Source organism: Ictalurus punctatus, chromosome 24 (genome assembly GCF_001660625.3).
Source record: "Ictalurus punctatus breed USDA103 chromosome 24, Coco_2.0, whole genome shotgun sequence".
NCBI lineage: Eukaryota > Metazoa > Chordata > Actinopteri > Siluriformes > Ictaluridae > Ictalurus > Ictalurus punctatus.
Genome location: NC_030439.2, coordinates 5,906,069 through 5,931,313, shown reverse-complemented (window position 1 = coordinate 5,931,313; position 25,245 = coordinate 5,906,069). Strand labels below are relative to the sequence as shown.

The following is a 25,245-nucleotide window of genomic DNA, read 5'->3' as shown; positions in this document are numbered from 1 at the left end:
CACAGCACAACACACCAGGCTTGCCGCTTTCACATGTATACGTATGCGCCTTAACCTCGCTAAGCTGTCTCGATTCCAACAGCACGATGACCAAAGTCTCAGGAGGCCATCACACTATCTTCCATTTTTGGCTGGAGTGAGACACTACCAATGTGCTTATTACAGGTGCTACTGTACGGTGCTGTGAGCCCCTGTGTGTTGTGAGTAGAGCAGCTCAATTCGGAAGAATGGTGTTACTGTGCCTCCAAAGCTGAAGTTCACATTCTGATACTTACCTTCCATTTTCTGGCCTAAGGTCATTTCATTTTCACTTCTCATTCAAACTCGACCTTAATGCAAAAATATCAGCAAAAGGTCAACCATGTCAGACTTGTCCCATATAGCCTGTTATTAATATAATTAGTCGCTGCTTCCTTGAAACCCTCACACACACACACACACACACACACACACACACACACACAAAAACTGTAATAAACATCCTCGCCATTTCCCAGCAGATCATTACACGCTTCTTGTTACCACCATGCTGATACGTAATCATTTTAGTCTAATGATGCGGCACCCAAGAACACAAAGCATGTCATTTGACATCAGTAATTACATTTCTAATTCAGTGCATTCTTTTTTTCCTCAGACCTATGATGGCAGAGGAGACCTCAAACAACCCTCTCGAGAAATAAAACGGAGGCCTTACAAATTTGTTGCACAGCACAGCCGGATCCATCGCTGAACAACTTACGACAGGAGCAATTGTTTTCGGTCAGCTGCCTTTGACTGCGTCTTCCTTCAAGCCATACAGTATACAGTGTACACTGCATCCATAAATGCCTAATGTAGGAAAAGCAAACAGACTACAGCTCACGCAGGGTGCTGCCGGCTTAATGCAGCAAGGAATAATGCAGAGGCTTGTGCTCATACCACAATTAAAGTAATATATTATGCTTATTCTGATTACAAATAGACTAAACCCTGGGCTGTGGAAACTTTTACATGATTGTGTTTATGTCGTGGTTTGTAGCAGCACAGCTGCACATCGATCTTTTCTCATACAGCTGTGATCTTTTACACCATCATGAGGTGGATTACACCAAATCATACACTTGAAGGCTAGCAGCAGGATTCCCTACGGCTTAGCACGCTGATTTGTTACAGGCGTGAATGAAAAAGGCAAAGGTTTAGAGGGTGTTTAAGAAGTGCTGCACTCCATAGGACACAAAGCCAAGAGATGCCATCCAAGTGGAGGCTGAAGCAAGAGTTTAAACTGTTTTACATGCATGTTGTAAGCACTTCCACAGCAAACAGGCCTGCCACATAGCTGGGCTCAGGCCCCACAGTACAACAAGCATGTACAATGGAGGTAATCTGAGTTCTGTGCCTACTCATCCACAGGCTGCAGCACAATCTGGTCATTTCTGGCAGGTTCCCTCAGCCCGCTTGCTCAACCTGCTCTCCAGTGTGACGAGCTTGCTCCTCAAGCTCCAAGAGTAAGCTCAATACACTATCCCTAACTCCAACACAAACACAGACAGGGCCCTTCTAGCGATCAAAGCCAGAAGTTGAGCTTCTGTGACTGCATGTGAGCTGGTGTAACCGCTCTGGCACTGGCTATTTTTTCCCCCCAGCAAACTGTTGCCTTGGTTACAAGCTTCGTAGACTGCGATACCAGCTTAGAGCTATTTGAAAGGAGCCAACTCAGACTGCATTCACTTGGGGTTCAATTAATGTGAAATACTCACCCTGTATATCATCAGAGCCTGCTAGACATCCTGACAGATCTGTTGAAGCAGCACGCCGTCGATATAGAACTCCAATCATGCAAGACAGCACACATACAGAAAATAAAGGTATAAAGCAGACCAGACTGAAGAACATGATACGTAATCATCGTAACATCCTAACATCCTTGGCAACCAATATAAACACCGCGAATATAAATACGTACGTGTTTGATACGATATAAAATGGCAGCATTCGTCAAATCAAAGCTCCACCGATTCGCTATAGAATATCAAATATGTTTTTCAACACCACGACATGTTAAATGATTGGATTCTACAATGTTGAATACTTTCAGCGCTACATTTAAATAAACTCACGCTAAGCTGACGTTATATTTTGACTATAGGCAAAACAAACTGCGCATGCTAATTTGAGGCAGATGTACACAGTTACTTCGGCGTGAAGTGCACGGATAAAGAAAACAAATTTCATGCCCTCAACTTGAAGAGACGGGCTCAATGAGTGTGGTTTGGGCATAATGTTGTTGTTGTTTTTTTATCTTCCTAATGAAGATGGGCAGAGAATATACACAACTTTGGGTAGATGCTGAAAAGACAGATGTTAAACATGCGAAACACTCAATTATGAACCGATTGTATATTTAACGGTACATGCACACGTTGCTCCTTGCACCTTTCCTAGCCTCTAGAGGAGCATTAATTTTTAAGCAGTATGCCTTAACTGTAACTTTTAAGCCGCTATAACATTTTGAGTATGTTAATAAACTTATAGAGTTTTTTTTTTTATATGTGTTTATATTTTCCTGTAAAGCTGCTTTGAGACAATGTCCATTTTTAAAAGCGCTATTCAAAATAAATTGAATTGAGCTGAAGTTCTGTAGTCGTAAAACGTGGTAATTTAACATTCATCATTTTGAATGTTTAGGGAGAAAGGTTTCCGGTTTGCTTCCCCAGTCCAAAGATGTGTTGCACGCCGATTGGCATTTACAAACTGTCCATAGTGTGTGATTGTGCGATGTGATGCACAGGATGTACCCTGTCTTGTGCCCCCAGTTCCCTGGGATAGACTCCAGGCTCCCCCACGACCCTGTGTAGGATAAACAGTATGGGAAATGGATGGATAATCCAAACTGATATCTAAACACCATCACTTTACGGTCGTATCGGATTTGAAACGCGTCGTTAACACGTCTCACTGTCTTTCATCGGCGTTTTACTGTTCTGAGATCTTAACTCAGAGAGGGAATCGAGAACAATTAGCGCATGAAAAAAAAAAAAAAACGAATTAACATATTGCTTGCCATCCCTACTTTTCCACGTGACGTCCTTCACTCAGTTCTTGTAAATCACCCACATCATGTACACTAACTCTGCATGCAATTGATCTTATGGGACAAATTAGCACTGGGATTTTAATAAATCAAAGTCCGAGAGTATCACATAAGTACACCTTTACCAGCTATAACACATTCTAAATCAGCCTTACACATCTTACACATCATAGAGTGGTAGACGCTATAATAAATTAAAAGTTAACAATGTCTCCAATCAATAAAATTTAAAAAAAGAGTCACTGACTGATTTTGGTCCACCATAATTCCTGTTCTTATTTCTGAAGATGCGCCATAACGTTCCTGCCTGCTATTGTAGAACTGGGCTTCTGGAATTCATTATAATACCAAAGTGCTGGTTTGAATTACTGGAAAGGCTGCAAGAACCCCGCCAAGATTAAACCAACAACACAAAAAGATGATTGACTTTGTACTGGCAACAGTTGTGAAATATAAGTGTGAAACGGGAAGCCCGGTAGCCCAGAACTTTTGCCTTAAGTGATGTTCAGGTATTCGATACACGCAAACAATTCATGAGCAAAGACACGTGATTTTTTTAAAAATTTGAAACTTTTCAAAGCCAAATGATCTGAGGTACTCGCACTACAAACGGGTGGAATAAACACGTCTCACTAGCTGAGCGTGAAACAGCTCTGTGAGAGCAACGTTGTCTGGATTCTTAATTACTTGACCATTGCAGGTGAGACAAACGTGTTCGGATGTCGCAGAACTCTGTACGTCGTCCTAACTCGGTTCGTTAAAGTCCATTAAAGCTACAATACGTAGCCTCTTTTTTTTTTTTTTTTTTTTTTTTTTGCTAAAACATAAATTGTAGTGGAAAAATGCTCCATATTAATTGTATCTGTGAAAGACATGCGTGTATCCGACGACGTTCATTCCAGCCAAATTTGAGCCGTATGTAATAGCCAAGGTCATTTGATTACAAAAAGTAATCAGGTGTAGCTCATTTTTTTTGACTGGAATGAAAATCTGTAGTGCTTTATGCATAGGATTGGACACCCTACCACTGAAACATGATGTTCTTGCACTGCAGCAAGTCACCCGGGAAAGCCAAAAATAATCATTCAAAGTGAGAGCTGTCGAGTCAGATTTTGGCAGACTGGAAGATCTGAAAGATTTTCAGACTTATGGGTCTTACATAATCGCAGACATCACACCACAACCACAGGCTCTACTTGACCGCTACTTGAATGTGTACTGATTTCATACCTATCCGATTAGCCCATGAGAATGATGCATGCACAACACAACTGACGTTCCAACATGTCTTTCTGCAAGTTACTCTGGGTACGTGACACGTTTGTGACACTACGTACTGCAGATTTAAACAAAGAGCACGTGAATGGTTATGGTCTGCAAGTACACTTTCAGTTCACGGGACAGAAACACACATACAAAACATACAATGAAAACTACACGGTACATTTTTTAAAAGTATAATTATAGATATATCAGTGTGTGCATTCAATGCACACTAAAAAAAAAACTGTTGTTTACAATGCCTGCTAGGGCTGGCTCTTCCATGGCTTTACTGAGAATGGTCCACCATCTAATATTTGGCTAGTGTTGGTCGTATGCTAGTCTCCTTCACAACAGAACATGAAAAATTCTGAGATGACTCAAAGACAGCATGAGTGAGGGACTTATCTACAGCCTTTGCATCAGACGTCTCATTCGAGTATATCTGCGGTGGGGAAAAAAAAAAAAAAAAAAAGATCCTTTTTGAAGTTCGAGCTCCCAGTCTATTTTAAAATTGTAAGATGTGGGATGTTTTTCCCCATCCACTGTAGACTTTGATCTGACTCAGGACTCGCTCTACCGAAACTAATGATATAGAGACCTGACACACATAACGAGATACACACAGATATTCCTGAAATTCAGATTTTCCACCTTTTCCATGGGGAAAGACTGCTGTCTCAGCTTCGTATAATGACCTAAACCCGTAAATCCCTAATCAGGGCATTCAGAGCAATGCAAGAAATACCAGCGCGCAGTTCTGGGCTAAGAGCCAAGTGTCATTACAACTACGAACAATCATTTGACGTTCTCACACTTGTAACGAGTTTCTATTACAAGGTAATCAAACTGCAACTAAGGCTAATTTCAGAGGGCATCATTTACATTAGGCTCGTGCAAGATAATCACAGCTGCTTGGCCCAGACAGAGAAAGACTCTGTCTTTTTTTTGAAGACTAACACCTGTAATTCTTTCTTTCACAGCATACATAAACACAACGGTAATGAACCTGTCTTTCTTATACACAAGTTTCACAAGTTTTATGTGCTGACCCTCAGTCGACTCCTCTACATCACAGAAACCAAAAACTTGCATGACATTCTCGCTAAACCTTCAGAGTGCACAATCCTGTGTATGTATGTATGTGTGTGTGTGTGTGTGTGTGTGCGCGCGCGTGCGGAGATACTGTTATAAACAGTCCCTTCATCGCATTCCTTCTGGCATGTGCGTCTGTGTTTAGATCGTTCAACAGCAGAACGAGTGTGAACAGTAACATGCGCCGACTAAGGAATGCAGCGTTTAAACCAAGGCAGAGATTTATTATCCCGATATCTCGAATTTACGAGTTTTGAACACGTCGGCTCCTCAATAATTTACCTAAATTAGGAAGCAAGAGCCCAGCCGGTCGCACAAACACATGGAAATACTCGAGGCAAAAACAAACACCGGTGTATAAATATATACAGCAAATGCAGCAGGGGGTTCCACACAGCCTTTCAACACTCTGTGTGGTCCCAAATTGCTTTCCTGTGTCTCCCCCACTTAACACCCTGTCGTCTTAAATCAGACAGCCTCTGTGTGTCCAGAATAGCTGTGAGATTTCATTAGAACCATTATATAAGAACTCTATATCGGGATCCCTGCGTATGTGAATGTGTTTATTTATGGTGACGGATAGCTCCAGCGTGGGCAGCTGACATAGACTCCCATCACGGTAGCCCAGTCGAGCAAAACTGCTATTTCTGTGGGAATTACTTCACTTTAGTTCTGCCTCCCGTAAGCAAGCGCATAAATTCAGTGTAAAAGATTTTTTTTTTAAAAAGACGAGCAATATACATATATGATTGTCCATTAAAGAATAGAAGTGTTAGTTGAGCCTGGATCCGGAAGAGAGAGAAGAAAAGCTTCTTTTTTTTATAAGACAGATTATTAATGCTATCTGCACAGGGAGCACTTCAGGGTTGAATGTCGAACGATCAAACCTCGTTTAAGGCAGAAATTAGGAGCAGTCATGCACTGTTCCTCACACGTAGGTCATACTCAAGGGTCATCAAGTGGCAGTCATCCCTGTATAATTTTGTCCCATTTCAATTTTTTTTTTTTTTTCCAGCTATAATTTATAATAGTGTTCAGGGTCAAGGCTGATCAAAATACGCAGGCAAGAGGGAAAGAATCTAGCTGGGGGGCATGGTGGGTTACTGGTTAGCACATTTGCTTCGCACCTTCAGAATTGGTCCTGCCTCTGCAATGTGTGCATGGAGTTTGTATGTTCTCCTCGGGTTTGGGGGGTTCCTCCGGGTACTCCAGTTTCCTCCCCCAGTCCAAAGACATGCACTGTAGGCTAAATTGTCTGTAGTGTGTGAATGTGTGTGATTGTGCCCTGCGATGGGTTGGCACACTGTCAACCGCCTTGTGCCCTGACTTCCCAGGGATAGGTTCCAGGCTCTTCGCAACCCAGTGTGGGATAAGCAGCACGGAAAAAGGATGGATGGATTTAGTAACGTCTCCTTCTTCCATGGTAATTGCTCGATGTTAATAACTTGTAAATGGTCTGCACTTATATAGCACTTTTTTACCCTTAGCAGTTCCAAAAAACTTTTACACAGTGTTTCTCATAAACTCACTCACACACCAGTGGTAACAGAGCTGCCATGCAAGGCACTAACTTGCCACTTGGCGTTCAGTGTCATGCCCAAGGACACTTCGGCACGAGGAGTCATGTGGGCCGGGAATCGAACCGCCAATCCTACGATTAGTGGACACCCCGCTCTACCACCTGAGTCACAGCCGCCCACTTGTGAAACCAGCCGCTTGCTAGTTTCATACAAAAACATACTACGTTGAACTAACGTAGCCCTTGACCAATTGATCAATTTGCACTAGCATGAGGATTTGTTTCTGATGGAGACTATAAAGCACTTCTGTACACAACTCAAGTTAAGGGCGTCTACCGATTACTGTAAATGTAAGTGTTAGATCTCACACAAACACTCCTCTCTTACTACCTGCAGCATCCTCACTAGTTGCCACTAAGTGTATTTTAGTCATCTTGCAGAAATGTCCACCCACCAGCCAGCTCATATCATGAAAGCTACCAACCAGGGAGAGTGAAGGCTAACATGTGCTTCTTACAACACATGTGAAGCGTCATCTTCTCGAACCGCTTGCTCATGATCTGTCACCAGGCAGGTTAATACACTCAGAGGAAAGTGCTATCTACCCTCTTCCGCATAAGAGAGCTATCAGATGCCTACGATCGGCTAGTGTCTCTGTGAGTGACGGGGCGAGAGACTATTCCGTCCCTCCTACCCAGAGATCATGGCCTATTTTGCTCTCTTGAACTTCCAGCCACAGTTTAAAACTGACCAAGCAGTCATCTTCTACACTTACAACTCACTTTAAGGAAATGCCGCTCGTAATTCTAGGGTCCATAAAAATAGTTCCAATTATGATCAAGAGTCTCCAGATGCTAAAAGAAAATTAAAGTGCCCAGGTAACCATAGTGTAACCATACAAAATAATCCACTATTAATATCTCTGAGAAATATATATCAGTGAAGAAACAACTGGAGAAAGTTTTCATCTAGGACAGTACTTTGTACCGAACCCCGCACCCCAACCCCCGAGTTTCCTTTAACTCCTTATTCTGCATCTTATCATCAAGTACATGAATAATGAACGATATTGAGTCAGCAGAGCCCATGTTAGCAGAGGAGTTATTGTCTGTCTCTCTCTTTTATAGCATTAGGCATGCCCACATCTGTTGCTTGGCAACCAGGTAATTCCTAGTAAGTACTGTTCTCCAGAGAAATCCCCTCATCCTATAATTCACCAAAAACCTCGACCTGGACAGGTGATGGGCTTCTCTGGTTATATAAACATGAAGATTACAGGCATTCTGAATGATTTCTTAGTGTTGTTTGCAGTTTGAAGAAAAGTACCATCCTAGCAATGATATAAAGGGTCGAACTTTATATCCTCAGAAATGGGTTGTACAGGGCACTACAGTGTGTGTTTTGCTTGCTTTTGTTCCTTGGTTGTTGTTTTTTTTTTTTTTTTTTTTTTTTTTGGGGGGGGGGGGGGGGGTAAATATATATATGTATATTATATATTATTATAAGCACATGCGCAAGACCTTAGTATGAATATGAACTTCAAATGAATGACTGATATTAAATCTATATTGATTAAAAGGCTTTTTACACGTCTCTAAACTTGTTTCTCTCCAGGTCACGTAGGACGGGTCAGAATTCCCTGCTCAGCACAACTTTTCCTACAGCAGGTGACTAAGGTCTGGTTTATACTTGATGCACGACTACACGTGCGGATGCAGCGGCAATGCTAGAACATCCCGTAGAAGGCATGTCAGAGCCAAAACTTTCTTGTTTGTCAGGTTTCCATGCCAACCTATGAAACGTTTAGCGATTTATAGGCTTGCTACAAGACAGTGCAACTGCTGTCTGATTCCAGAGCTTTTGTTTGACGACGTCAGTATCATTTGAAATTTTGCTCCCCCTTGTTTCCGTGACCTAGTGAACCAGTATCAGGGTGCATTTATTGATAGAGACTTCTGTTAGCCACTCTGGGTAAGGGCGTCTGCCAAATGTCATAAATATAAATGTAGCTATAAAACACCACTTTGTTGTTCGGGTTCTGTTTAGGGGTTTAGTGAAAATGTCGCAATACTAGCCACATAGCTTTCAGGGCTTTTGAGGACATTTTTTCCATCCTATTTTCACATTCAGGCTTTTCCACATAAACTAATACGTCACTCCACTTACATGGAAGCAGAGGAATTGTCTGTGATCCTGAGTAAATGTTGAAATATGCAGCCTTCAATTCTCTGGTTAGAAACCAATCATGTTCACCAACCTGCTCGCATCACATCTGGTATGCATTGTATAAGATATGGAACATCAGTTGTTTTACGCAGACATCTAAGTCTCTCTGAACTAGTTTATTATTTTTTTTCTAGTAGCGACTGCACTTTCACAGCCAGTAATTGACCTAATTGGCTTGGCTCTTACATCTCTGCAGGGCGGACCCCTGCAATCGTAAACACTACTCTGTGGACTATATTTCAGAATAGCAGGATCCCATGGGAGTTTGTGTAAATCATCAGCTTTAGAAGCTTGATTGCACCCTGTTCTGCCATGAAAGTGCTTTTGTGTTCGGGGCTGCCTCTGTGGCACCGCTGTGGTCCTTTCTGCATGCTGTGTAGCTCCTTCAATCCACAGGAATTATATGCTGGTACAGAAACGAGTCTATGGGCAGTCTGTTGCTCTTGTCTCAGACAGAAGCGGGTAATCATTTAATGCTTCCTGGGCCTCTGTGCCAAAGACCTGTCTGAGTACCAATTATCTATTTGAGAGATATGCACAATATGCTTTATGCACAAAGCTTCATCAGCATATACACACGGTTGTCATATATATGACAACCGGTCTCTCGGCTGGAGCCATTGATCTCAAGCTTAGGGTTTCAACATGTGTCGTCTATCACCTGTCAGTATGGCTTCTCTTTTGTAAAGTCGCGGCTTCAAATTGCATATAAGAGCGACATGATAGCGCAGCTGTTTACATGGGTGAACGTGAAATAGATTATGCACCGGCTGGCCAATTTTAATTTAGCAAAGAAAGCCTTAATGCCAGCCTGCGGCTCCTTGCATGCTGCTGCTGTACTGCGCTCCTGCTTCACACTCTGATCTACATATAGCGTGTTTTGATGTCAGAGTGGATTTCAAGGTCAGAGAATGAGACACAGCCACTAATAGCACACCAGGATCTCTCTCTCTCTGTATGTAAGGAAGATGTATTTAACCCTATGGACTTTAGACTTATGAGGTTTTAAATTTAGTTACTCTGCATTTGCAGCATTCATGATGCTAGACACCAACTTAAACTACTGACCACGTGTCGTTTTGGCAACACTGCAAATTGTGGCAAAATTCCTAATTAGTCGAATAATAGAAATATCGTCAGATATGGTGCACCTCGACACACGCTCCCTGAGGTTCGGAATATCGTAATATCAATAACAAGAACTCGCTCCACAACAACGCAACAAGTAAGAATGGGCAAACGGGCAAATAAGGTTTGGCCGATATGGCACAAAAATGAACTTCTAAAGTTGTTTTATATCTATATATTAATTAGATCTAAACGATACTTCACGATATGCAATATGTATCTGGGTATGCATCAGGTTTTGCAAAGAAAGCACCAACAAAAGTGTGAAGACTCATTACAAAAACACAAACTCACAAAAATGTCACTGTTTGACAAGGATAAAGTGGGAAAACTACAAAACATCCAAACATCCAATCACATAAGTTACTTGTTACGACGAGTTACAAAAGTATTGACACTACCCACGATACATAGAAAGTGTATCCTGATGTTATTACATCACAATATGTTTACGTCCAACCTTAGTGTAATCAATCTTTTTTTTTCCCCTCCACATTTACAACCAGAATAATCCAAGTAGATTTTACCTGAAGAGGTTTTTTTTTTGTTTGCTTATTTGTTTGTTTTTGCGAAGAGTAAATGCTCAGGAAACATTCAGTTCATGAGATTGTGTTTCTGATTCACCAGATAGACCCCTGAACCCCTGCAGTGTGAGTTGAATATAAGTGGTAACACTGCAGTAACACTGCAAAGTGTGCAGCCTTTGCAGAGAACCCTCCTCAAAAGCTCTACACAAACGCTCCATGCGCATTGCCATGACAACCCCTCACTACGGCTGACAAAGACCTTGCTGTTAGTACCCGTTTTCCAATGTGGTTTTTATTTCGTTTAAGCTTTCAGTGTCCATAGCGAACGCAGAGCTCGCAAGTTGGAGCTTCCCTTCACATCAAGGTCCAAAAAAGACTGCGTTAGGGACAGGCAATTACGAGATCATGCGCCAGTAACACACACACACACAGAATGTGTTTACACATTAGCGTTGCACAAACAAGCCTAATCATAGGAAGAGTCTATCTTATTATCCTACAAGGTTCAAAAAAGTGAAAGAAAAAAAAAAGTAGCTCTGTATTTCAGTGGCTAACGCATGTCTAAATCAGAAAGGCACTGAAATCGATCTCATCGAAAGATGTATTTGGCTAAATGTTAGTTTTGCTCATAGGCAGCGCCTTTTAAGTTGGGTTTGAGAGCACGCCATCTAACGACTCAAGACATCTGCACTATTTTTCATAGTGCACACTGTTCACACCATGGACTTGTAACAGATCGAGTGCAGTGTTCCTGTTCTTTTGATGCCAGCGGGAGAAAAAACATCGTTAAAAATTTATCCCCCAGCATGACTCAAGACGAGTCTGGAACCTTGACTCTGAAAGTCCACGGTACTGTATATGCCTGACAAGAGACGTTCTCTTTTATCATGAAAGAAACTGTGTGGAGAAAAAGAAAAAAATCTTTAAACGCAGCATGACTACGAAAAAAAAGTACAGAAACAAGCTGAAGAGATTAACGTTGGTGTTGATCAGCCCGTTCAATGAATTCGATAACATGTGATTTCAGCTCATTTTCACGGAGAAAAGAACAGCTGACGCTGCGAATAAGTCCTAGTAGGTGCTCTGACCCGGGATCGAGCCTATCATTAAAGAGATACGCACGATACTACAATTCTTGTTCGATACCGATACTGCAACCTCGAGTATCAGTTGATACCAGTACCCGTTCGATAATTCAGTAACTCCGGAGCTTTAAAACTCTTTCACACAAAAATCACATACAGCGTAAATATTACAAATGTACTAAAGTATAACGTACGAGTACGATAAAATCAACAGTCGATTCTCTATATGTCCAGTTTATATTTCCAGCTCCAAAAATAAACTTCCTGTCCAAATCCATTTCTACTCTTTGCTATCTGTTACAGGATATGATGGCTTACAGACTAGTGCCATCTCTATTTTTCACCCAAGAAACTACAATTAACCATCCTATTCACGCTGGCATAATAGTTACTACGATTAATAGCCGTCCGTACTTCCGAAATCGAAGTAAAATAGAAGGAAACTCTGTGATGATGACATCACATTGAAAAAGTACCTCACTCTGTCAGTCTGATCTTAACACCTAATCATCAGCAGTAAAGCGGGCATCTGCACGCCATCCGAACTAACACATGCGAGACGACAGCTGAATCAACACAGTGACAAGGCATCTCAGAAACACGACCCCCGTCATCCGTTGGAGCGTGCTGCATGGCTCTGATGTCAGGTTTCAGACACGCATAAATGCTCTTCTCATTTATGTGAAACTCTTTTTAGTGTTATAGTCCTAGCAGAGCAGTGGTATGGATTTTCAAACAAAAAATTATTCTCTCTCCAAAGCGTGCTTTAGTGCATGAATATAGTGCTCGCTGCAGGTACGAAGGACCCCACTGCTTTTAACCAATCAGCTTCATGTTTACTACAGAGTAAAGGAATGGGGCAGGAAAAGGTAGTTTGGACTCCAGTGAGTCTTATCACGCAGTAAGTCAACATCTCCTCCCATTCCTGCTAGCCCTCATCCCCGTAGGGAGTCCTGTTGTGACCTCCTGCTTGCAGCACAAATGCCATTCTTTTCGCTCATGCCCCACATAGCTCACAGGGCCAGCTGGATTTGAGGTTCACTGGAAGGTTTTGTCCATGCCAGCCCTAAAAATCAATGGCCACTTGGCTTTTTCAATTATGTGCTTTGCTTCTGCGTCTCTTGTTTATAACCGTCAGCTGAGAATAAATCTGTTTCGCTGAAGTCTATTCCACCCACCTTATGCTACCGAATCAATATCCACTGAGACCCACGACAGTATAGGTCATGACATATAGGAAATGTGTCACCTCTGGTACGCAAAAAGAGTAATAGCGACAGTGTGCAGAGGTATGCCTTGACAGGAGTGCTGGGTTTTTTTTTTTTACTGACAGCAAACTTATAGGAACCAACATAAGCAAACTTAAATGAGTATCTTAAAATGACTGTAATTCAAATATTAGACTTTATCAGCAAGCCAGTCAGGTTAATAATTGTTTGAAATGACCCGACTAAACTGAAACACCATAAACAGCTATTCAGACATTCAGAAAGGTCTGAAGTGGTTGGTGAATTTAACCCCCAGAAAGTTATGCAGGTTTCTCTGGCGACCAGACTCCCACCTACTGTAACATTTAATAGTTGTAGCATTTAGAGTCAAATCTCTTCCATGAATGCGGCACTTCATGTAATCCAAAGGATCGCTGACTACAGATTGGAACACCATATCATATAAATGCCGATTAAAATACACCCAGAGCTCCTCGTTTGAGATTTCTGAATGATGTAAAAATTTTGCAGACCCATAGGGTGTTTCTGTCTATGACCGTCCTGCATTTGCATTTCCTATTAAAATTTTAATTTGCTCTCATGTCTACAGACTGTCCTTTGAAGCCTCTGTAAGTGGCACCAATGCCGTTATCACACCCTCACATCTGAAGTCATTAAAATGCCATCGAGAGGGCTGCAACAGAGACACTGGATATTTGTACAGGCCTTGTTAGTTATGTGTTTTCACGCAAACAAAATCATTTAACAAATATCTAACATTATTGGTTCTATCTTTACAAAAGGCTACAACCATTAAATTGCTCAACTGAACTACACATAGCTTTTCATTCGAAACAGGACGACACGATTCCTACTCTTTAATAATCAAACTAGGGGCCTGATTGTGCACACTACTCAGACAACCAGAGATCCTAATCCACAACTATAAGGTATGGTTTGTTTAGATTCTTAAAAATGAGACCGGTGCACATTTGTTCCTCTGTGGTGTGCCCTGTGTGAGCGCTCAGAAGTGCGCGCCCGCTGAGATTTCACAGACTGCTCGCTCATGGCGCCTGAGTGCATTCTGCCAGAGCACTCTTTATTTCTGTAGCTATGCTCAACCCATGACCCAGAACATAACACCAGATCTCCGTCACTGCCAAATCAACTCATCTATTCTCCAAAATACATGCTCAACATGTAATGACAAGAACTTACAGCAAACAGCAGATTAGATGCATCCTACCGTTAAGTAAAGCTAGTTTTGTGCCAGTGGGATGACATCATTGCTAGAGAGGGAAGCAACAGTATGATACTTGGCCACAAGTGTGCTCTTTCTAACCCACTGGTCAAATCTTACGATGTATTTCCACAAACAATAGCAGGGAAGGGGGGTAAATTCACAAAAATGTAACCACCCCGAACACTCTCCATTATTTAGGACGGCTCTTTTTGAAATAGCAATGCAGGTGTAAAATGACTTGACACAGGCCAGGCAGCATGCCTGTACTCAACAAGCAGAATGCTGTCATTGTGGGCCAAGAGGAAGTCTCCACAGGGTCACAGAGCTTGCACCATAACTCCACCCATACACAAGATACATAAGCACCATCTGTACACAATCTATTTACACACAAATCGCATTTCCACAAAGGCGAATCTCTAGAGGGAATGCACTATCCATGTTTGTCTACTCTACAAGAGCATATACTGTGTTCAATAAACAATGATACATGATTCTCTACTATAAAGCCTTATTAGCCACAGTACAAATAGATATACAAACAGACATGTTTAATTAATGAAATCCCTCCTGGCGTTCTTTGAAATATGTTTTGACATGCATCATCGTCATAATCCATGCATAATTCCAGCTCTGTCAGTGATATATAACATCTCAAAACATAAATTATTTGTGCATCAATGATAAGTAAGTACGGTCTATTATCACGACAGGAGAGTTTATGGATGACTGATATTAACATTTGGATGACACATTTTCTCACATGGCTGATATTAATGACATATTATTAACAAATATCAAATAGAACAGTGTGTAAATACTGCAATATTACAAATATCAAATATATCGGTATGGCTAAATTGTTTTATTCCCTCTAGAGGCTTTTGAATTCGTTTTCTAAGGCCAGATTCGCACTAATAACACGTTTTACCAGGCAAAAATAACTTCCATATAAGGTGCCAAAATGAAATGTCCAAATTTGAGACCAAACATGGTGAGAGAAAATGGACAATATGAGTGATCTCTGTCTGCTGAATACCCTTGGACTACGTAACTGAACTAGATCATTTTCAGAATTCAATATTGCCTTTTATCACTGATGTCGGCTGAAAAATTAGGAGTCGTACATATTTTCCTTCCTAATGTAACCAGCTCCAATATTAGTCGAATGATGCAATGCATGCAATACACATTATCAGAGTGGCATCTTCCTGAGTGCTCCCGAAAGGAACGCTTCTGTGTTCACATAAAGCCGTGAATGATGACAGCAATGACTGAACAGCAAATTGAAACGATCAGAAACAGCATTCGTGTGTATGGAGTGAATTATAAATAACTCAAGACAAAAGAAAACTCTCCTACAAAAAATAAATAAATAAATAAAAATTCTCCGAGCACTACAGCTCCTGCTAGTGTTCCACATGGTGTTGTGTATGCCCTCGGTAGATAATGAGAGCAACAGTAAATTCATTAGAGATAGGTGAATAAATCACCCCTATAACTGCACTTCTCCAAGCTGTCACTCAGTACGTTGTGTCGGCTGTACGGCGGTCATGTGGGAATGGATATGCCTTTCTTCTGAATAGCTCTGAAAATGGAGGAATTTCTACAGGACTTCCAAAGGAGACGGGCAAATCCCAGTACTCATCGAATCCAAAACAATCATTAATAAGTGCAGATTACATAAAAGTATTTACTTTGAGATCGTAAAGCACAAAGAGGAATGAACATGCTTTGTAGCTCAGTTTCTGTTTTTCCCTACAGATAATGAAGCTAGCCTATTTAAAAAGCAAGCAAGTTAATTGCAACAGAGGGTAATCTGTGGGAAATAAATCTCACTCAGAGAGAAAACATCAGACCTTATCTGTTGACGTTTCCTGTCAAAACACACCCACAAACCATAATGGGCAACTGGGCTGTCGTTTGTTCCCCCTCCTTACAACCTAAAATAAACAACTTGAAAGAAATACTATGTGACGGAGGTCAAAGCGGATCAAAACAATAAATAATAACAACATCACAAGTGTTCAGAACTATAGCAGGCTATGTATCTATAGAACACTTGTTATAGGATGGGATTTTGTTAATGCTCTTCTAGAGTAAATACAGTTTATGGAATCTCACAATCAGGCCATGATTGTCATCATGTGTCACATTTAAAGTGCTTAATAAATGGCAACCTTCTAGACAAATTTCATCTCAGTGGAAGTTTAGAGACAAATGACTCACCACTAGAGTTTTCAGCATTAAAGAATGTTAAGTTCAGAACGATTTCCTGCAGGGAAAACTAAAGGATATGGGTTACAAACCACCCGGAGGCACCAGCTCCGCGGCCGCGTGGTCTGTTTGATGCAGAAAAAGACGACAGGCGCGAGCGCAGGGTACGGCTGCTGCTCCTGCTCCTCAGACGCACCATCCGGAGCAGGGGCATCACCACTGCCACCGCCACCACCATCACCATCAGCCGAGCCCCGAGTTTCAGAGCTGTTAGAGCCTTCCGAGCCATCCGGACCCCATGTGCTGCCTTTGTCCTCATCCTCAGCAGCCTGGCCATGACCGGGCGCCCGGTACAAGACCGCCAACGGAACTCTCACCTCTCCACTCTCCAGGTACTGAAAGCGCTCTCTCCCTTCGCCATCGGTCATGATGGAGCGTCTGCCAGAGATGTCCTTTAAAAAAAAGTCCATCATCAGTTGTACAACAGCATTGAATTACCCTGCACAGTGAGTCTTTTTACGTAAGTCTTTGTTCAACGCTGCAGAATTTTTTTTTTATTAACCCCCCCCCAACAAACACAAAAAAATATCAACGCGCAAAAATGTCTTCCCGGTTCAAGACTGCACGCTTAAGACGCCACGTTCTACTATCTGACCATGCAGTGTGACTGAGGTCAATTATTAATAACTAAATGGGAATTTAAATGGCATGCAGAATTGTTTCAGGCGAAGAGAAATAATGCGCAAAGACGCGTCGGAACCAAGCCGCCTGCAGAGGAGAAGCGTGCAGACTGTGTGCGCTGTCAAACAACAAACACCAAAATGTTAAATAGCACATTTAAAACTTCTAAAACAAGGTGTTTGGGGTTTTGTTTGTTTGTTTGTTTGTTTGTTTGTTTGGAGTTGAAATGAAAAGTACCTTATAGATAAGGAATCAGACGTTCCCATAAGCATCTCCTTCACTTTCAGTGGAGCGCCGGCGAATCCTTTCTGGAAAAGCTCCCTTTCTCCTTGCAGTCCATTTGCTTCGTCTTCTTCTTCTTCTTCTTCTTCTTATATTTTTATCTTAAATGCTTTTAAGCTACCATGAAAGACGAACTGGTCCAACATATATTTAGCATTAATTACGTATAGGCTGTAATGTTATACACGCTGATTACATATATATAGACATGGAGAAAACAAACAAAAACAGATGACAAGCAGTCGTATGCATGTGAGTCTACAGAGAATATAGGCTACACGTTGCCCGAACGCCTCTTAACAGGTTCTCGTGCGTGTGTGTTGCTCGGAATCCTCGCGCGCTCTGACGCGCCAAACTTCTGCTGTACCGGCAGCGCGGTCACGTGACTGCCGCCTCCGTGGCACGAGCTCAGCAGCGCTTCAAACCCGATCCACATTTACACTTCAGATCATCGTTTAGTCCTTCATCTTTATTCTAATCTTACTTCATGTTTTATTGGGAGGGGGGGGATCGTTCTTATCTGGACATGGATGAACAGGCTGAATACTGGGCATGTTAGAAGCTAACCTGGTCGTTTATGTTTATTAATATTTTGGGACTAAATGAGAAAACAATACAGTATGTGAATTCCTGACTCTCTCTCTCTCTCTCTCTCTCTCTCTCTCTCTCTCACACACACACACACACACACACACACATATACAGTATGTGTGTATTCCAAAAACCATGGGGATTAGGACAGAGTCGAGCCCTCTTTGGTGTTATAATAAGCTCCAGTCTCCTGGGAAGGCTTTCCATTAGATTTTGGAGCGTGTCTGTGGGGATTTGTGTTCATTCAGCTACAAGAGCGTTAGTGAGGTCAGGTAGTGATGTCTAGTAGGAAGGCTTGGTGTACAGTCAGTGTTCCAGTTCAGTTTCTTCAGAGTTGAGGTCAGTTCACTCGAGTTCTTCCACTCCATGTCTTCATGGCGCTCGCTTCGTGCACAGGGGCATTATCATGCTGGAGGTCCAGTGAAGGGAAATTGTAATGCTACAGCACACAAAGACATCTTAGTCAGTGGTGTGTTTCTGACTAGTCTGTATTCAACACATATGCATTACAGCAATTCTTTTCTTTTTTTCGTATATCCAACTTGTTAGGAAGTTGGGGTCAGAGTACAGGGTCGGCCATGATGCGGTGCCCCTGGAGGACCTTGCTCAGGGGCCAAAAAGTGACAGCTTGGCAGTGAACACCCAACCTTCAGATCAGTAACCATTGAGCGACTATGGGTGACCCTATTGGTGCGGTTAACCGTTGCCCTATGTGTGTGGTGGTCAGATATCCACAAACCTTTGGGCATATAGTGTACCGCAGGTCCTGGTTAAATATCACAGATTATAAAATCATAATATAATTGCAATCTGTTGCTTCCATTTGAATTAGTAGTGGCAGCCTAGCCAAGCATCTTCCCAGTACAGTTAGAATTCTCCTCTACTGGGAGAAGATCACGGTATCTACTGATGAGGGTTACCGGAAATTCACTGAGCCTATACATGTGGCGCATAAAGGTAATGAAACACAGAAAGGGTTGATGGATGCCATTGTTGAGAAAAAAGTTGGCACACACATTTATACTAGTTGATTAATACACCAAAAAGGACATTTGCAAGCTCGCTGTTTGATAGATGAACAGACTGTAGACTCGTTGAGAGATAAACAGTCAGAATGACTATCTGTCAGCTGTAGTATAGGAACAAATCGCTAATGATTCTAACAGAAGAAAGAGGAGATCACTGGACCACTCCTGGCTGCAGAGCAAGTGTGGGTGTCTTGTAAAACTGTGCTAGGGTTCTAATGATGACTGAGGCTCTCTGAATACTTCTAAAGTATACAGCTGTATATGCAAGCACCAATATTAGCATACCATTCAACCTGAGTATGCACCAGGTCCCTAGGGTCCTTTTGTCTTTTCTCTTGTACAGGACTGAAGGTATAAAATAAGCACAACACTATTTGAGTCTCAAGAGCATTTCTAAAAACCATACTGATATGTTTCATGATGTTGTGTAGCCTGATCAAACTAAAGGATGACCTAACCGAGGAATCTCGTTAACTCGGTATTTGTACTTGAATGAATAAAAAAATTATAATAAAATGATTCTGAAGGAAAGGAAAGCTTGGGTGGACATGTAGCCAACAAAAAAATATATCATATACAGCGTGAGCCTTTATGAAAGTCAAGAGGCTGTCGAACACACCACTTTAATCTACACGTAATTTTTCGATCATTTAGGTGCACACTGTCCCCTACCAAACTATTGGAACGGCAAGGCCAGATGAATATGAGAAGAGCAGAATATTAGAATTTCAGCTTTTATTTCCTGGTACTTACATGTAGACGTGTTAAATGATATAGAACATAGCACATTTTGTATCAGACCACCCAATATGTAGGCGAGCAAAATTGGGGGAGTATGTGAGTGACAGGTGTTTCTTGTTACTCAAGTGTGTCTTGTTAGCTTCACTGTTTAAACATTAAATAGCTCTTGGTTTTAGCCTTTAGTTCCACCTGTGAAGACTGCATTTGTTTCCTTTATCAGGGGGAAAAAATGGCCAAGTCAATCACCAGACCTTAACTCAACTGAGCAGCATTTCACCTCCTGAAGAGGAGACAAAAGAACAACTGAAAGAAGCTGTGGTAAAAGCCGGGAAAAGCGACAAAAAAGAAGAAACCAACAACGTGATGTCAATGAGTTGCAGGATTTACCCTGGAGGTGTTATTTACTTTCATTTACTTCAATACTTATCTGTTCCTATACTTTTGCTCACCTAAAAATTTCATGGTCCGATATAAAGGGTTCTATCTTTTACATTGTTTAACACATCTAGATGTAAATACCAGGAAACAAAAGCTGAAATCCTAAACTCTTGTCTCATATCCAGCTTGTGATCTAAAACCCAAATGTCTGTGGTGTACAGCACAAACAAATGAGTTGGCCTTGCCGTTCCAATAGTTTTGGTGGGGACTGTATGTTCTAAGAAGCAGCTGTACATGAGGACAGAAAGCTGAATTACTTTAATGGCTCACCTCAGTGGCTTCTGAACAAAGTGTGCAATATGCTGATTTTTAACAAAGCCACTACCTTAGACTTCTGTATATAGAGTATCGAACATAGTCAAAGAACAAGCACACTTGTAAGCTTATCAGTCAGTCTTCATTTTCAAATAAAACCTCTTTCATGTGGTACACCGGTGTATGAGTTTTAAATATGTGTTGTGATCCAAATCAGCACACTGCTAAGAGAGGAGAGATAAAGAACATGAGAAGTCTACATCCAGCTGAGATAATAGTCTTTCTCTGCCGCTTCTCACACCTGTACATCTGACTGCTGATGTGAGATACCGCAAACAACATATTTCTCACTCCTGCTTGAATACCTAAGAGCACATAAAGCAAATAAACTATGCAGGCCTGGAGAATTGACTAGACTTCTCTGAAAATTTGCTCCCAGTAACCATTTGGGTTAAATATTGATTATTTTACAGTGAATAATAAACTCCGATAGGTAACCTATTACATACATTATTCACAGCTTTAGCATTAATAAAGACACAATGCCTTAATCGGTATGAAAGTTCAAACGACTCTGAGGGCCAAAAACATACTGCTAATAAGAGCAGCCTTCACAGAAATCTTAACAAGCCGTCTCTCAAAAGCTTGCCCAACTGAAACGAATCGGAAGCAGAATCGCAGACAGTGACAGGGATCCTCCTCCTCCTGCTGAGCCACAGCACCACTTAAGTATGTGTAGATATAATTAAAATGGCCACTTAATCCATAACAGGCCAAAAGTTCACTGCTCCTAATTTCGCCAAAATGCTTTGGCATTGCTTAATGAAGTGAATATAACTTTTAACCCATCTGGATTGTTACAGTGTGTCTGTTGACATTAATATGGTATATACATCAGGACCAGAATGGGTCCGGAACCAATCCTGGTGGTCTAGGGCACACTGGATAAACAGTCACACACTCTTTCACACCTAAGGGCAATTACAGCATAGCCAGTCAACCTAGTAGCATGGGAGGAAACCGGAGGACCTAAAGGAAACCCACACATGGGGAGAACATGCGATAGTCCACATAGAGAGTACTCTTACCTCAGGATCGAACCAAGGACCCTGGATCTGTTTCACACCTGCATAGTATTTATTATTATCTATTTTCACAGGAAACGCAGCTTTGTGGTTAGCACGTTTGCCTCGCACCTCTGGAGTTGTGGATTCAAATCCCTGCTCTGTTTGTGCAGTTTGTATGTGCTCCCCATGCTTTGGAGGGTTCCTCTGCCAGTCCAAAGACATGCATTGTATGCTGATTGGCATTTGTGAATGTGTATGCAATTGTGCTCTAGTCTTCCTGTATGGGATAAGCAGAATGGATCTATTTTCACCACTCAAATGTATAAAATACATAGATCCAACTCTCACTTACTTACGTGTTCGCTCCAGATTTTGGATGTGTAAAGGCTAAATGTTTCACCTCACAAACATTTTTATGTACCTTGTAAAGCATGTCAGAGAAATTTTGGCATTGGGGAAAACAATAATGAATCTCTCCACAGGGCAATGCAAAATCTGTCAACAGATGATAAGCAGTAGGAAAGTTGTATGATACACCGTGTATCTTGTCCATGACAGAACCACATCAAAAACTGCCATCTGGAGAGCCATCATTTCATAGCGTTCAGAAGCTCTGCTTGCATGTTTGCTTCGCTGTGGCGTCCTGATGACACAATCGCAAATCTATAGCAGGAGAGGTTCGAACACCATTCATTCTTGTTAAACGTTAGGACTACAGTAGACAGGGTTACAAATCCAGTGGTAGTAGACTGTGGACTCGACTTATACACACTTCACACATCTTAAGTAGATTAAACAGGTATAGATAACTGTATATCAGTTTCCTAAAGTGAAATAGAGGATGAGCCATTAGTTGGCCAGAGCTCTCAGCTTTGAGTGTCAGGATTCCAATCATAGTACACTATCTAAAAAAAAAGACATCTTCAGTGGTTCATTGGATATGTAAGGGTTCTTACCTTCCTCAAAGGATTCTACCTTAGAGGCCTCTCAGGTATGGAGACAGCTATTTGTAAGACTCTTCACAAAAAGAGAAGTGTAACCGTTTTTTCCCCCAAGTGTGCACAATTTAGGGGAATCCTTACAGGTTCGGCGTAAAACTCTTAGAGTCTAGAGTGTTTCTCTATTAGAGGCCAACTTAAAAACTTATCCTGAATATGTCAACACGGTTATGGTTCTATGATCAGATTTTACGAGAAGTCAATTATTGGATTGAAATAGCTCAAGCTTTGAAGAATCTGTTTTCATTTTGCCATTATATTCTTAAGCGTGCTGCTGCCACAGTTTTTTTTTAACCACCTTTGGTTTAGTCTTTCTTCATTTATTCTACAGTATCTGTATTCTGCCTGACTTCTCTTCAGTTATTCAGTAAAAACTATTATCACAAAGATAAAAGTGTAACAGAAAAAGCACTAGCGATTGCGTTGTAATAATGATGGCAACTAAAATGATGATATTGTTCTGTTATCTGTATATTAATTATGTAAGGGGGCACGGTGGCTTAGGAGTTTAGCACATTTGCCTCACACCTCCAGGGTTGGGGGGAAAATTCCTGCCTCTGCCCTGTGTGTGCGGAGTTTGCGGGTTCTCCCTGTGCTTCGGGGGTTTCCTCCAGGTACTCCAGTTTCCTCCTCGAGTCCAAAGACATGCATTGTAGGCTGATCGGCATCTCTGAATTGGCCATACTGTATGAACAGGTGTGCAATTGTGTGCTGTGATGGGTCGGCACCCTGTCCGGGGTATCCCCTGCCTCGTGCCCTGAGTCCCTGGGATAGGCTCCAGGATCCCCTGTGTAGGATAAGCAGTATGGAAGGATGGATATGTAGATATGTGAAGTGGTACAGATTAAGGGCATCACCTAAAAAAAATCATTTCTTTACATGTAAGTAAAGAAAAAACATTAAGGAAAACAACATGCCCAATGTAGGCATGATGGCCAAGTGGTAAGGCGTCGGTCTCGTAAACCGAAGATCACGGGTTCGATCCCTGTTCATGCCTTGCAGAAACTGCCTCTTGCTTGTATTTCCTCATTTATAAGTCACTTTGGATAAAAGCATCTGCTAACTGAATAAATATAAATAAAAGCACAAAAAAATAAAAAATTAATGAACCTGCTGCTCATTAAAAAGTTTCTCACAAAATGGCCATCTTAGAAAAGATCCAGCGAACTCCATAAATCAACTTTCTAAATAGTGGAACTGTTTCTAGCTGGTGAAGTAAAGATTTTGGTTTTGAAAAATACATGAGATACTTGAGAGAGCCACTCTTTCTGAGCTTCTGCTTTGAATCTGTGAGGCGGGATCCATGTCCAAAGCGTTTTGCGGGATCCAGGTCCAAACTGAGGGATGTGAAGGGCAGAACCAAAAGACTTCACTTAAGGATAACACAGTTAAGCTGCAAGGGGGCATATCAAAGGAGTCAATCACACCATTATCCTCTGCATCTCACTCGCACTGGTTCACATTATTATCATACAGCAAATGGTTTACTGCTCAGGAATCCTTTGAGATCGCTTTATGGCCTTCCTTATGAGAAGTGCACTGGAAAAAAAAAAAAAAAAAAGGGGTTTGTTGTTTTAAATTTAACCCCTTAAATGCCCAGGAGCCTTTCCTGTTCGTATCACTGTAGTTACTGAATAATTCGTCCTAGTTACTGAATGATAGGTTTAAAGACCATTAACTGATAATAACCAGAGAGTATAGGTGGCTAAAGTACATAAGCATTCTGTTTACCGTATATTTACTTAGATTGTAAGTTAACACAGTGTAAAATACTGTTGATCGCAACAGTCTTGGAAAAAGTATCAGCGATCTGAACAGTAATCTCACCAACAGCTAAGAGCGGTTGGTCATTTAACGTCATTACCGGGTAGGTTATGATTAATGTGTGTGGAGACAGTTTTATTAAGTGTCACTAATATGTTCCTTGGTCAGATCATAATTTAAAATGACAGTGCTTGTTAAAAGGGATGCATAGAGTCACTCCGTGTACTGAGGAAGCAATAAGCCTGATCAGCAGCCTGCCTCGCTGTACCTGCTGGGACTGAGTAATCACTGTTTGACAGCTTTTATCTGTCCCTGGACCCTGGACTACGTGGCCCTCTCTTTATCCAATTTATGAAAAGGTTTAATGCTGACTTCAAATTCTGACAAAGAGAAGTAGTGATTTATGCTGCGGATTCAGATTACAAATGCACGGCTGCCAGTGCATAAGTGCAATGTGCGCAGAGATCTGTAGAGCTCGGAAGATTACTGACAATAATGTCAGCTGGTTGAAATCTTCCAAATACAGCAATGGGAAAGTTGTCACTACAGTTCCGCATAACGACTGAAGTGGAGGCATTTAACTAAAGCATCATATTCGTATATATTTGTGCATCGCAGCCTCGAGTAAGCAGCTCCGAATATGCCGGTGGTAAACAAAGCCAGTTGTGTTTATGTTAGTTGTCCCACGCTATCTTCCCTGCTGATACGGAGATTCACATCCCCTGGACAAACGGTGATCTGTGAAGGCCTGTCAGGAACCTGATTGTGATGTGTGGCTCCAGGTGAAGAGTGAACACATGACAGTTTGCTCAACACTG

The 25,245-nt window shown here is 41.6% G+C and overlaps 1 protein-coding gene and 1 non-coding gene across 2 annotated transcripts; one reads left to right on the top strand and one right to left on the bottom strand.

Moving 5' to 3' along the window:
- Nucleotides 1–16,341: 16,341 nt before the first annotated feature.
- LOC128628748 (voltage-dependent T-type calcium channel subunit alpha-1H) lies at nt 16,342–18,023 on the bottom strand. The gene is made up of 2 exons (XM_053675301.1): nt 17,501–18,023; nt 16,342–17,034 (listed from the first exon to the last, which is right to left on the bottom strand). The coding sequence occupies exon 2, from the start codon at nt 17,008–17,010 to the stop codon at nt 16,612–16,614; it is 399 nt and encodes a 132-aa protein (XP_053531276.1). The 5' UTR covers nt 17,011–17,034; nt 17,501–18,023; the 3' UTR covers nt 16,342–16,611.
- Nucleotides 18,024–23,588: 5,565 nt separating this feature from the next.
- trnat-cgu (transfer RNA threonine (anticodon CGU)) lies at nt 23,589–23,660 on the top strand. The gene has a single exon. It is a non-coding gene; the product is annotated as a tRNA-Thr (tRNA).
- Nucleotides 23,661–25,245: the final 1,585 nt, after the last annotated feature.